Source organism: Musa acuminata, chromosome BXJ1-5 (genome assembly GCF_036884655.1).
Source record: "Musa acuminata AAA Group cultivar baxijiao chromosome BXJ1-5, Cavendish_Baxijiao_AAA, whole genome shotgun sequence".
NCBI lineage: Eukaryota > Viridiplantae > Streptophyta > Magnoliopsida > Zingiberales > Musaceae > Musa > Musa acuminata.
Genome location: NC_088331.1, coordinates 3,231,025 through 3,242,911, shown reverse-complemented (window position 1 = coordinate 3,242,911; position 11,887 = coordinate 3,231,025). Strand labels below are relative to the sequence as shown.

At 35.8% G+C, this 11,887-nt stretch overlaps 2 protein-coding genes across 3 annotated transcripts; one reads left to right on the top strand and one right to left on the bottom strand.

Moving 5' to 3' along the window:
• Nucleotides 1-124: 124 nt before the first annotated feature.
• LOC135673025 (uncharacterized) lies at nucleotides 125-6,334 on the top strand. Its single transcript, XM_065181696.1, has 7 exons — nucleotides 125-422; nucleotides 1,194-2,494; nucleotides 3,075-3,130; nucleotides 3,266-3,499; nucleotides 4,086-4,377; nucleotides 5,680-5,876; nucleotides 6,054-6,334. Exons 2-7 carry the CDS (start codon nucleotides 1,283-1,285, stop codon nucleotides 6,205-6,207), a joined length of 2,145 nt encoding a protein of 714 aa, XP_065037768.1. The 5' UTR covers nucleotides 125-422; nucleotides 1,194-1,282; the 3' UTR covers nucleotides 6,208-6,334.
• A 1,630-nt stretch (nucleotides 6,335-7,964) lies between these two features.
• LOC135673024 (membrane-anchored ubiquitin-fold protein 3-like) lies at nucleotides 7,965-11,652 on the bottom strand. 2 transcript variants are annotated; one of them, XM_065181694.1, is made up of 4 exons: nucleotides 11,273-11,652; nucleotides 11,025-11,186; nucleotides 9,507-9,677; nucleotides 7,965-8,464 (listed from the first exon to the last, which is right to left on the bottom strand). In XM_065181694.1, exons 2-4 carry the CDS (start codon nucleotides 11,152-11,154, stop codon nucleotides 8,409-8,411), a joined length of 357 nt encoding a protein of 118 aa, XP_065037766.1. In that variant the 5' UTR covers nucleotides 11,155-11,186; nucleotides 11,273-11,652; the 3' UTR covers nucleotides 7,965-8,408. The 2 variants fall into 2 exon arrangements, with proteins under 2 accessions (XP_065037766.1, XP_065037767.1); XM_065181695.1 differs by having other exon boundaries at nucleotides 11,348-11,651.
• Between the last annotated feature and the right edge of the window lie 235 nt (nucleotides 11,653-11,887).

Here is an 11,887-nt window from a genome sequence, read left to right as displayed (position 1 = left end):
GCGTTGCAGTCTCCTAGTCCAAATCCTACACCTAATGTGGGCCTAATCCGGCCCAGTTGATATATAAAAGTAGATTTAATGGACCGATGGGTCCGGGGCGAGGCCAATCGAGTTCTCGCCCGCCATTCCCGCTTTCGGACCCGTTCTTATTCGGACAATCTCTCTTTTTGCGTTCCTTTTCTACTCCCCCTTCGAGTTGACCACTGTCTCTCTTTCTCCCATTCGTTCCGATTCCGATCTCTTCTTCTTCTTCTTCTTTCGTAGATCCGCGGCATTTCTAACCCCGCCTCCCGATCCATCTTCCCCTTTGGTCCTCGTTTCTGTGGAATTCTACTTCCGTTTTGGTCAATCGATCTTGGTCTAGGCGCATCGGTCTCGGATTTGTTCCATTCTGTCGTCGCGGGAGCACATCCGGTCGGCTGGTTCGTTCTCCGATGCCTTCTGCTGATGTTTGTTGTGAACGGATCTTTTGTGTTGGGGTTTTAGAGATGGCGGTTTTCTGTGTTACTGTTTTCCTTTTAGGTTTTCTATTTGCTATAAAGAATGAATATTTTTACTAGTATTTTCTTTTTCTTTACTTTTTACGGGGATATGGATGATACTCTTGATGTTCTCAAGTTGGATGAGAGATTCTAGTGGGGTTTTTGTATCATTAATGTCAAATTGGATTGGAGATTATAGCTTTATACCAAATGGTTTTGAGTACTGGTGATTTAGTTGGTTTGGCAGGTAATTTAATTCTTCTCGAACCTTTCAAGTGTCACGCTTGATGACTGCTAGGTGAACCAATAGCTTCTTAAAGCTTTTAACATGCATTGTAGTAAAAGTAATGCTCTTGTCTAGATATATTGACCCATTAATTTCGATAAGTCTAAATTATTAATACCAAAATTTTAGACCCGAGTTAACAATAGTATCTCTTCTGGTCACCATACCCAATACTATATTTATTCTGATGATGCTTGTCATGATCTGATCCGATGAGATGACTGTGACATTAACTTGATAGACTTGAATCATTGTCGCAAATATGTTCTTTTGCTTGTTCAAGGTTATAAATTCAGTTTTAGGAACTTCAGGTCTAGCAGTAAGTGTTCCTAAGTTGTTCATGGCTGTAGTAAAATTGTCTCGTCAATATATGTTCTTGTTCTTCTTGCATAATGAATAAAGATTTTTATTCTTTCCTCTTGCAGAATTGTTCTTTGAATGCCAGTTTGGATTAGGATTAGGTGGAACAGTGATTGAATTACTTGGTTACACGATTGCACACCTGTTCTGCACCATGGAGGACGACGACAAACATGAGAAGAGTTTGATTGACTCATCAACCCCTGAGACTTCTGCAACTGATCCAAGTGATGCTCTTGGAGAGGGTGAAGGATGCCTATCAGTTGCTATTAAATCTGTGAATGTTAGTGAAGAAGGTGCTGAACTTCAGGGTGAGAACCTACGTGACGGGTTGAATCAGCACGAATATGAAACGGAAAAGCATGATCAAAGCACAGAGCATCAGGTTCATGAAAGTAGAAATTTGGATATAAAGGATTTAAAAGAAGTAAAACATGGTTCAGAGGAAGTTTTTGTTGAAGAGAAGGAAACAGACCCTGTTTTTGACGGAACCGAGACTCCTGAACTAGAAGCAAATTTGGAATTTTCAAGTCAAACTTTTGATCTTGATCCAGATGTGCAAGTCAATGCTTGGCCTGAAAAAGCCGTTGCACTGAAAAACTTTGTCAAGGAAAAGGGCTCTATTGCTGTTTCCACAGTGCTTCGTCGCCTTTCTGGGAAAAATGATGAAGGGACTGCTGACACAGATGAAAAAACTGAAGGTTCTGTAAAACATGATAATGGAAGTTCTGATCCCAGACAGAAAGAGGTCTCACAGAAAGTAAGAGACCAATCAGCATGGAACCCTCTAAACTTTATCAAGATTGGGCGTAATGTGGTCACTGATAGCAAAACTGGGCATGTCGAGGACACTGTTTTTGGATGTTCCACCGATGGGCCGACCATGAGGGGCAGAATTATGGTGTATACAAGGCTGGGTTGCCAAGATTGCAAACGAGTTAGGTCTTTATTTCGTCAGAAGAGACTAAGATTTGTTGAAATCAACATAGATATATTCCCTACTAGAAAGTTTGAGTTAGAGAAAATCACAGGATCTTCTGCTGTTCCAAAGGTGTTGTTTAATGATTTTCTTGTTGGGGGATTAACTGAACTTGAGACTATGAATGATTCAGGACAGCTTGATGAGAAAATTAAAGGTATTTTCAGTGAAGAACCTCCACCTACAGCTCCTTTGCCACCATTGCCTGGTGAAGATGATGAATCTGGCAGTGGAAAGGTTGATGAGTTGGCCTCAGTTGTCAGGAAAATGAAAGAGTCAATCATTCTTAAAGACAGATTCTACAAGATGCGAAGGTTTAGCATTTGTTTTCTTGGGTCTGAAGCTGTGGATTTTCTGTCTGACGATCAGTATTTGGAAAGAGAAGAGGTTAGTCCCCAGACATATTTTGTGGCTTAATATCTGCTTTGATGTTTCTTACTACTGACAAGAGGAACAAAGTACAGACCACTTTCTCTGCAGGAACAAGAATTCTAAAATATTTACCACCTATATGTTTCATTCGCTCATCAAATATCCTTCTACATGGAACAAAGCAGCCTGAAAGCCTATGATATGCAGGGTGGATGCCCTTTTTTGGAATTAGTAACATAAAAAATTTTAATATGTCAATTTAATGTAAACCATATTGAAGTCGCATAACAATGTTATGTGCATCAAATATTTTCTTGAATCTTGTCTATTGAAGTAGCATCATTGTGAAGGTTTTTCTTTTTTTATTGATATGATTGATGAACTGCCTTTTCTTTGCTCGCATAGCCAACTTCGAAGAGTTCATGCATCGGGAAACTTACATATCATTTATGGCTACATATAGAATCTATTAGTAAAAGTGTAATAAGTTATATTTACTTCAGTTTTTTCAAATTTCACATTATTATTCTCTTCAAAAGCACATGCAAATATATAGTACATTTTCAAGTTTTCTTATCTTTTTTCTTAAATGCAGGCAGTGGAATTTGGAAGAAAGCTTGTCAGCCAACACTTTTTCCGGCATGTTTTGGAGTAAGAATTCTGCAATAGCATTTGGCATTTAAAATTATTCCCCCACATGTGGTTGACTGTCTGAATGGATCAGAATTTGCACTTTAGAATCACTTTGATGATTTGTATTAATCTTTTAATTTCATGTGCAAACAGTGAGAACATATTTGAGGATGGAAACCACTTGTATCGGTTTTTGGAGCATGATCCAGTCATCATGACTCAATGTTACAATATTCCAAGGGGCATGTTCGAAGTTAAACCCAAGCCTGTCACTGAAATAGCATCAAGGTTGAGGTTTCTATCTTATGCAATCATTGAAGCATACATGTCTGAAGATGGAAAGCATGTTGATTACTGGAGAATCCATAGTTGTGAGGAATTCAAAAGGTTAGCAGTAGCACTGTTTTTAATACAAACTAGAATATTTTTGTGATGTTAATACTTCTGAGATTTATCAGCTTTTGAGCAGCTGGTTGCTTTTAGTATAAGATGAATACTTTATTCCTTAATGAAGTTGTATACAGTCTAGAAGACAGAAATTGTTTATAAATTTGACAATGTACACTTTGCTTTTCTTATTCCTGAAGGTTTCTGTTGCTTCTGAATATGGATCCTTGTAAGGAATTGGCAAATTTATCCATCTGTTATAGTATTGAAAACCTACACATATGCAGCCTAATTCCAACTTGTGGTTTCTACAAAATGATCTAGGTTTCTTCCTTTAGTTTGCCTCTTTTCTTGTGTTGGCATCTGTAAATGCATAGAATATTTACCATATATCCATTGATTTGGTTTCTATGACAGATTCTGCTAAAACAAACTGTACGTGTCTTTCAGTCCGGTTTTGGACCTTTCTTGTCTTTGCATGAGCGCATATGTCAATACAAATTAATATCACAAATTGAGTCTTGTTGCAATTGAACTTGAACTTTGTAAACAATAATGGGTTGCCATTTTACTGCATGTTCTGTAGGTATTTGAGAATAATTGAAGAGCTTCAGAGGGTGGATTTAGAATCCTTGTCACGGGAAGAAAAGCTTGCTTTCTTCATTAACCTCTATAACATGATGGCCATCCATGCAATATTGACGTGGGGTCATCCTGTTGGGGCTTTGGAAAGGAGAAAGTTCTTTGGTGATTTTAAATACGTCATTGGGGGTTGTGCCTATTCGCTATCAGCCATCCACAATGGAATCTTGAGGGGAAATCAACGGCCACCATACAATCTCACCAAGCCTTTTGGACAGAAAGACAAACGCTTAAAGGTAAAAGTGTCCTGTCCTTTTCTTTACATCAAGGAATTATTTGAACATGCAGAATTTGACCTTATCCTAATACTACAAAGTTGTCTTTGGAAGCAATGATGAAAATCAATATCGGTTCAATTGATATTTATCCAGCCTCTTTTTATTGATATTGAACTAAATGTTAGAATGCTAGATTGATAAATTGAGAATCTTTTAATTGGATATTGAACTCAATATTGAATGCATATCTTTAAATAATTTTTCCACATAGTATCAGCATATCTGCATAGTGATCTGTCAATAGATATCTTCGTTGATGTTGGCTTGAATAAGATATTTTGATTTGTGACCTTTATACATGCACATAGTGAAACTAGTACCCAAAGGGTCTATTAATTGAACATGGTGCAACTGTCACAAGATCTAGTTTCTAGAACTTTAAATGGAAGGGACAAAGAAAGAAGCTAATTTGATACTGCTTCAATAGAAGAAAGAAATAGATGCGAGTTCAGCCTTCTGTACACATCATGGTAATATGATTTTTTTTCTTTTTGCTGAATTTGATTACAGTTTTAGTAATTTTAGGGTCTGATTCTGGTGTTGTAGTTGTGGCTAGAAATAGAGATTGTCTTGCCTGGAGTACAATGTACATTTAGCATGCCCTTTCAGGATTTGCAAAGAGCAAAATCAGTGTGCACTTAATGAGCATACTGGGACTGATTTTGAAACGAAGGATATGTAATCTGTATGAGTTCTGTTTCTAAGAGCAATCTAAAGTTACCATTCATTCATGTTCAAGTGTAGGTTTTGTTGATTCACTGGTTAACTTTGACGGAACATCTTGATTACAGTGTGATTATGGCATTTTGGCCTATTATGGTCCTGTAGTTTTTCTTTCTGTATGTTCATCACTCATCTTCTCTTAACTGAGACAGAAGTATTTGCAGAATGAAATCATTTTGAAGATTGAGAATCATGTTGAAAAGCTTGAGAGAGGATATGAATGCTAATGGTACATTTGAGACTACTGCTTTCCATTGTAATTATTATTAAGGAGAAATTGTCAACAAGCAATGAGATTATCATCATACATGGGACCTACGTATTGCCTAAATATTTATATTAACTTTATGATCTATCATACAATAAAAATTCTAATATTCATTGGAACACTATCACAAAAGTAAATTTATCCCAGTTTCAGATCTGGATGGACCTTCTTACTTTTGTAACCTAACCATTTTAATTATAGCCAATCTAGTAAGAGCATAATTTCCATATATTCTTTGAAACATGAATCTTTTTGTTGTGGTGGATCAGGTTGCTCTTCCATACCCAGAACCATTGGTTCACTTTGCCTTGGTGTGTGGCACAAGATCTGGGCCTGCACTTAGGTGCTACTCACCAGGAAATCTCGACAAGGAACTGATGGAGGCTGCCCGTGATTTCATAAGGAACGGAGGAGTGTCTGTGGATGCTGAAGCCAAGGTAGCATCCGTAACCAAGATCTTGCAGTGGTAAGGTTTCTTTTGGGTTCGGGAAACGTTTTTTTCTCTACCCGAAAATGAAACTAGTACACCAGCATTCAATTTTAGAAAATTTAGTGTATTTATTGTATAAAACATGCATTAATGATGAATTAGGCAGTCAAAAATCACTGCACTTGTTAAATAATGTCCTATGATCCTCCTTAGGTATAGCATGGATTTTGGAAAAAATGAGCTCGAGGTACTCAAGCATGCAGTGAACTACTTGGATCCGGCAGAATCCGAGGAGATCTTGGAATTGCTTTCAAAAACTCCGATGAAGGTAATATATCAACCCTATGACTGGGGCCTGAATGATTAGGAACTCATCTTCTTTGTTCATCTCTCACACCATAACTTTCTGGACTATACATATCCTTGAGAAAATGTTGTTCTTTTATATCAACAAAATTTATTAAAAGTAGATCGTCTAAGATTTCATTGGTACATTGATGCTGGGTATGTTTCAATTATTTGTTTTTCTCTTTCCGGGAGAAAGAAACAGCTCAATTGAAAGTAAAAAATATATATCGTCTGGTTCAATTACATAATGTCATTTGAGCATTAGGTGGTATGTGGATGGAGTTGAAACCAAAATTTTACTGGAATTTGAATTAGAATAACCATATTTTGACATGTTTGGTTCATGTTTTGTTGAAATTGGAGTGAGTCTTTTACATAGTTGATTCTTGAACTCTAAAATCAGAACTGAAATCATAGTTGATTAAATAACTAATATATAATTTATCGACTTAAATTGTTTTAGTCAATCTTATATGAAATTAATACTATTTTGTAAAAATACTATGTTGCTTACAACTCTATATTTATATGATTGAATTATATTTATAGATGTATTTTGTAAATCTACAATTGTTTACACTATACCATTTTGTGTGTGTATATATATATATATATATGTTCTGTCAAGATGTTTAATAAGCTTAGGGAAGTTATTTGAAATATGCATTAAAGGCTCAATGCACATTACAAATATAAATTATGCTTGATAAACTTTATTAAAATCGTATTTGGTCCGAATGTTTGAATGCTATGTTATCTCAAGATAGTATTAACATTTCAATATTTGTAGGATGTTAATATAATTTTTAAAGTTTTTATAGTACCTTATGACATTATTTAAAGTATAAGATTGTCAACATGATTTAGTAAGAACTCAACTTAGTAAATTTTTATTTATTTATTTATATTTATATTTTTTAAATTACATAAATTTATTTATTTACTTATTAGTTTAAATAAAAAAAATATGTATTTATTTTTATTAAAAAATAAAAATATTAGAAGGGCAAATTTATCACACAATATTAAATAAAAATTTAAAATATAATTTTACTAAACAATACTTACGTCAATGCAAATTTAAAATATAATCTTTATAATATTATTTATTAAACATTTAAAATATCCCACAACTGCATATTTACTTAAACTCTTTTCTTAAATATATATTAAAAATATAATTATGTTTGGAAACGTAACCTAAATAGTTACTCGCATCTAATCCAATTGATCAATGTTTTGAATAATGTCCCTACCAAATATACCAATATTGATTGGTTCGTCATCAGATTAGAGCAATATCTTTTAGCAAACCTTTTAAAGTCGAAACGATTAAATTACCTATTGCCTGTGAAATCATGAATTAAATAATGATATGGAAGATAATATTTCTAATCACATGATGATCACCATATTCTGGATTTTGTCACCTTACAGAAATCAAAAACACTTGAATTCCACTCTTTCCCAACTTTTCTATCTCATTGATGTTCCCATAGAGTTTGATCATTCTATTCCACAAACATATTCTGGCCCTGTCAATGAGTGTGAGCAGAAGAAGCTTCAATCTACAAATCATGCACAAGTATGTAATCTGATTCATTTTTGCCAAGGTAGGACTGCTGGTATGTCAGTGATGAATTACCAAGTTCCACATATAGATGAGCAAATAAATATGTACATTAAACAAAGAAACCACAAAACACCGACCAATTTAATGATCTCTCATTACTCGGAGACAGAAGACGAAAGTTATCGAACATTAAAACCATTAAGTATTCATAACCAGCAGAAAAGTTCTTTTCCAAATCATAGAAACAGATTCATCCTTGTTGAGGCACATTATGTTCAGCATTTTACTGTCTCTCTTCAATTATGGACCTGTAAGACTTGTAACATGCACAAAGCTTCGCTAGCGGCACCAACACTTAAAAGAATCATTCGACCCTATCAACAATACACTAAAGAAGCAAACAATGTCATTGTTCAATTCTCACACAAACATGACTAGTTGCATACTACGATACCATTCTTCTTCTATTGACGCCCTCGCACAATTAGTTCAAGTCTTCAACAGCGACAAGAAACTTGAACCATGATGTTCATTCCCAGATGGTGAAAATTGAAGTTACTAATCAGTAAATTCACATTCAAGTAACCAAAGCTGAAAACAGCCTCCGATAGCTAATTGGAAAGAATTCATCACATCATGCCATGGCGTCAGAGGATAGTGCAAGCACATCTATTGGTCTTTTGGGCCTTGGCAAGTTGTTTTTCTGTACAGAGAAACCAGTGTCAGTCTAGCAGACAAAAGAAGAGAACTTTAATGTGTAGAATAACTATGTCAACAAGAGCTTGTACACATCCATGTCAGCATCTCATTGTAACACGGAAAATTCAAATTAATACCGGCAATGGAATTACACTACTCTTGTAATTAAAAGAAACCACCACTTATTAGCAGTAGAATCTGCTACAGATTGAGTGGTGGTTTCTTTTGATTACAAAAGTGCTGTAGTATACTCATTAGATGAAAATACACTACCTGTGTGACATTCTACATTAGCAGCAGAATATTCAACTTATTACAGTAGAATATTTAGCATTAGAATGTTGATACAAACGAGAACTGATCGAGTCATAGAGCAAGAGAGCAAACTTTCTCATTACCTAGAAATTTTAAATGCTCAGAAGATAGTACTCAATAGTAACCAGCCAGTCAGATGTGTCTCAAAGCATCATCAGTCGGATGCTCAAATGCAATCTATTTCTTTGGACTAAATGCGCAAAACCTCCTACTAGTCGCAGTGTTTGCAACAAAACACATTTGCCCAAAATCCATGTTGTAACATGGCAGTAGAAAGTGACAGAAGCAGTACGATATGCACACATAATTGCATCAGGTATACAAAGATATCTTTCATTTAAAACAAGTAATTCATCTCCAGATAGCAAAAAAACTTGTATGTTACATACAGCAAGTGCACATAAAAAAGACATTCAGGAATGGCATGTTATCATATGATAGATTGGTAGCAGACTGATTACGTCCATCGAACTTCATAAAAAATGTTACATCATCTGATAAACATTATTTTAACCACTGTATTTCTTCTACTTAATCGACCGTTTAAAAGGTCAACGGTTAACTAAAAGTGATGGTATGATCAAGATAATGGCATAATGAATGCTAAGGTTAATTTTCACTTGAGAATAAAATTTGAAGTAGATACGAATAGTAACTACATGAATGTTATATTTAGCCACAAGAATATGAAACAAAATTTTAGACAAAACACTGGTATCACATGAAAATACCATTGGTTTTGTCAAGCATGGGAGGCCGCACTACAACATGCATTGTGATTACACCACCAGGAAGTTCACAAACTGGTGTTCTAGACTCCGCAATTGTTTGGTTGTTCTCCAAAATCTTTCCAGCATTTATGAGCTTCACATCGTTTATCGTTCTAGGAGCAATTTCTTTACCTAAAAAACAAGAGTCAGCCCCCAAGATGAAAAATATGGTCAATATTAAACAGTGAAGAAAAAGAAAAATCCAAAACAAAAAAACCATATGACCTGAGGGTTCCAAGCATAACAATGGTGTAGCAGATACAGGCAAATTCATCATGCTATTTAGTGCATCAAGTTCCCCTTTCCAAACAAGCAAATGATTTAGCAGTTACTTATTTTTAGTTGGGATAAGTTCTTGACATAAACATTAAAAAGTAAATGTTGTAGACCGTAGGACTAAGATCAAACACATGGAACATACATAATCTTAGAAATGTCAAGAAAAACTTTGTGCCTTTAGTTAAGTTAGTATATTGGATCAATTTTCCGCTAGCAATATGACATAACTCATCAGCCAAAGTCAACCTACAATAAATTTTCCAAAAGCATATCCAAAGCCATAACAAGTAAGCACTATGGATCAAATTCGATTTGGCGTTCTCTTCATCTTTTTGTCCTGGAGACTCGACCAGAAGACGCCCTTGGCTAAATAGCTACTTCGAGTTGCTATTCCCATTCCACGTAAGCAGCAATCTATTGCTTCTTATTTAATAGCAACATCGAAGCCCTATTTTGCACCCTCTAAGCTACCATTATGCATTCTAAAACCCTTTTCTCATACATCTATTGAACATTGTGATATATATAAAAAGACTGACACTAGAGAACCCAGTTAAGTCAATTTAAAGTGTAGATAAAACCAACACTGCATCCTCCAAGAAAAGTGTCATTGTTTTAGTACAGATCCTAATAGCTGTGGCATCAACATGGAGATGATGCCTTGAAGGGGAGTAAAAGCAACCCACCAGACAAAAGGAAACAGATATGTTACATGGTATAAAATTAATGTTACTATAAGAAAACAGTGCCTATGAGCAACTGTGTAGGTTACACTGCCAGGAAAAAAAGAAAGAAATAGAGGTTGCTTCACAAACCAGTAAATGAATACAGCAAATATGATCAGAGAACAGCAATATGGTAACAGAAATCAGTATCAATCAGAGAAAGGAGAGCCCAAGGCAGGACAGATGAAAAAAGCATTTAAAGGATAAACTTGAGCCACTGTTTACTTCAATTTCGGAATGAAATTTAGATGAATTGAAAGACACTCTCGTCAGAGTCAAAAAGTGCGGGTAGAGACCAGGTAAGATGAACCACAATGATACGCAACCAAGTCATGCACCCAAGACTACACATCTAGGATCCATGGAATTATAGCGCAGATCAAATTTCCACCGACAATAAGCAGAGGTAGAAGGTTCGAGAATTCATCTATCTGGACAACGGAAGGAATCAAACGAGGGGGAAACACTCGCTCACCTTGAGGCCATCGAGCAAGTATGGTTTCCTTGAGAGAGGCCACGGTGGTGGTAGGATCATACTTACTCGGCCCGATGTCGGTGCCATCGAAAAGCCTAAATTTGACCTCAATCAAATCCTCTCCGGCCATCGCGAGCCCCTTCAGGAAACGAGCGCCATCGCCTGAATAAATAAGCCACAAAATCTTGATGAATTCGAGTGTTACAGAACCGATCAATCCAAACTCGCCAGCAAGAAGAGATTTTTACAAGAAATCACACGACGCCCCCAACCCTTCCAGGTACCAAAACCTCCAAGATCAGCAGCTAAGAATCCCCCCTTACCGGCTGTTCCGACACGCAAGGAAGCGGCAGACGATCCCGACGAGGATTACAGGAGACAAGAAAAGAAAAGATCAGATTTCCGGATCTAATCTGAAGAATCACGTCTGAATCCCGCTCGACAAGGGCAGTTTTCGCATCAAAATTGGATTTTGACGGATTCAAACAAGCCAGAGGAAATCCGGAGCTATGATTCTTCCCCCAACGCCTATCGAAACCGGCCGAGAAAGAGTGGGAGAGACGACTCCAAAGAATCAAAAAACGCTTCCATTCTCTTCCTCCACCTGCCTTTGCTTTTATCATCACAGGAAGGAAACAAAGGCCAGCAGGAAATATATTTCCAATGACAGAGATATTTGACTGACTCTAATTATTTTCTTTTATTAAAAAAAAAACAAAATAATCAAAATTAATTATTTTAATTAAGTTATAATTAGAAGAAGAAAAAAAAATTCCACTGGGTTTATGATAATAGTTAAACTATTGCAACTTATTTCAAATTTGGATTCATTTGTAATAAAATGATAGTTATTGTCAGTGGTA

Bases quoted from the DNA above. Each gene is read 5' to 3' on its own strand.
- LOC135673025 (XM_065181696.1), top strand. From the start codon at position 1,283: ATGGAGGACGACGACAAACATGAGAAGAGTTTGATTGACTCATCAACC. The intron at 3,131-3,265 runs GTAAGAATTCTG...ATGTGCAAACAG, and splicing joins TTTTTCCGGCATGTTTTGGA to TGAGAACATATTTGAGGATG. The intron at 4,378-5,679 runs GTAAAAGTGTCC...GTGGTGGATCAG, and splicing joins AGAAAGACAAACGCTTAAAG to GTTGCTCTTCCATACCCAGA.
- LOC135673024 (XM_065181694.1), bottom strand. From the start codon at position 11,154: ATGGCCGGAGAGGATTTGATTGAGGTCAAATTTAGGCTTTTCGATGGC. The intron at 9,678-11,024 runs GTGAGCGAGTGT...CTTGTTTTTTAG, and splicing joins ACTTGCTCGATGGCCTCAAG to GTAAAGAAATTGCTCCTAGA. The intron at 8,465-9,506 runs GTATTTTCATGT...TTCTCTGTACAG, and splicing joins CATGCTTGACAAAACCAATG to AAAAACAACTTGCCAAGGCC.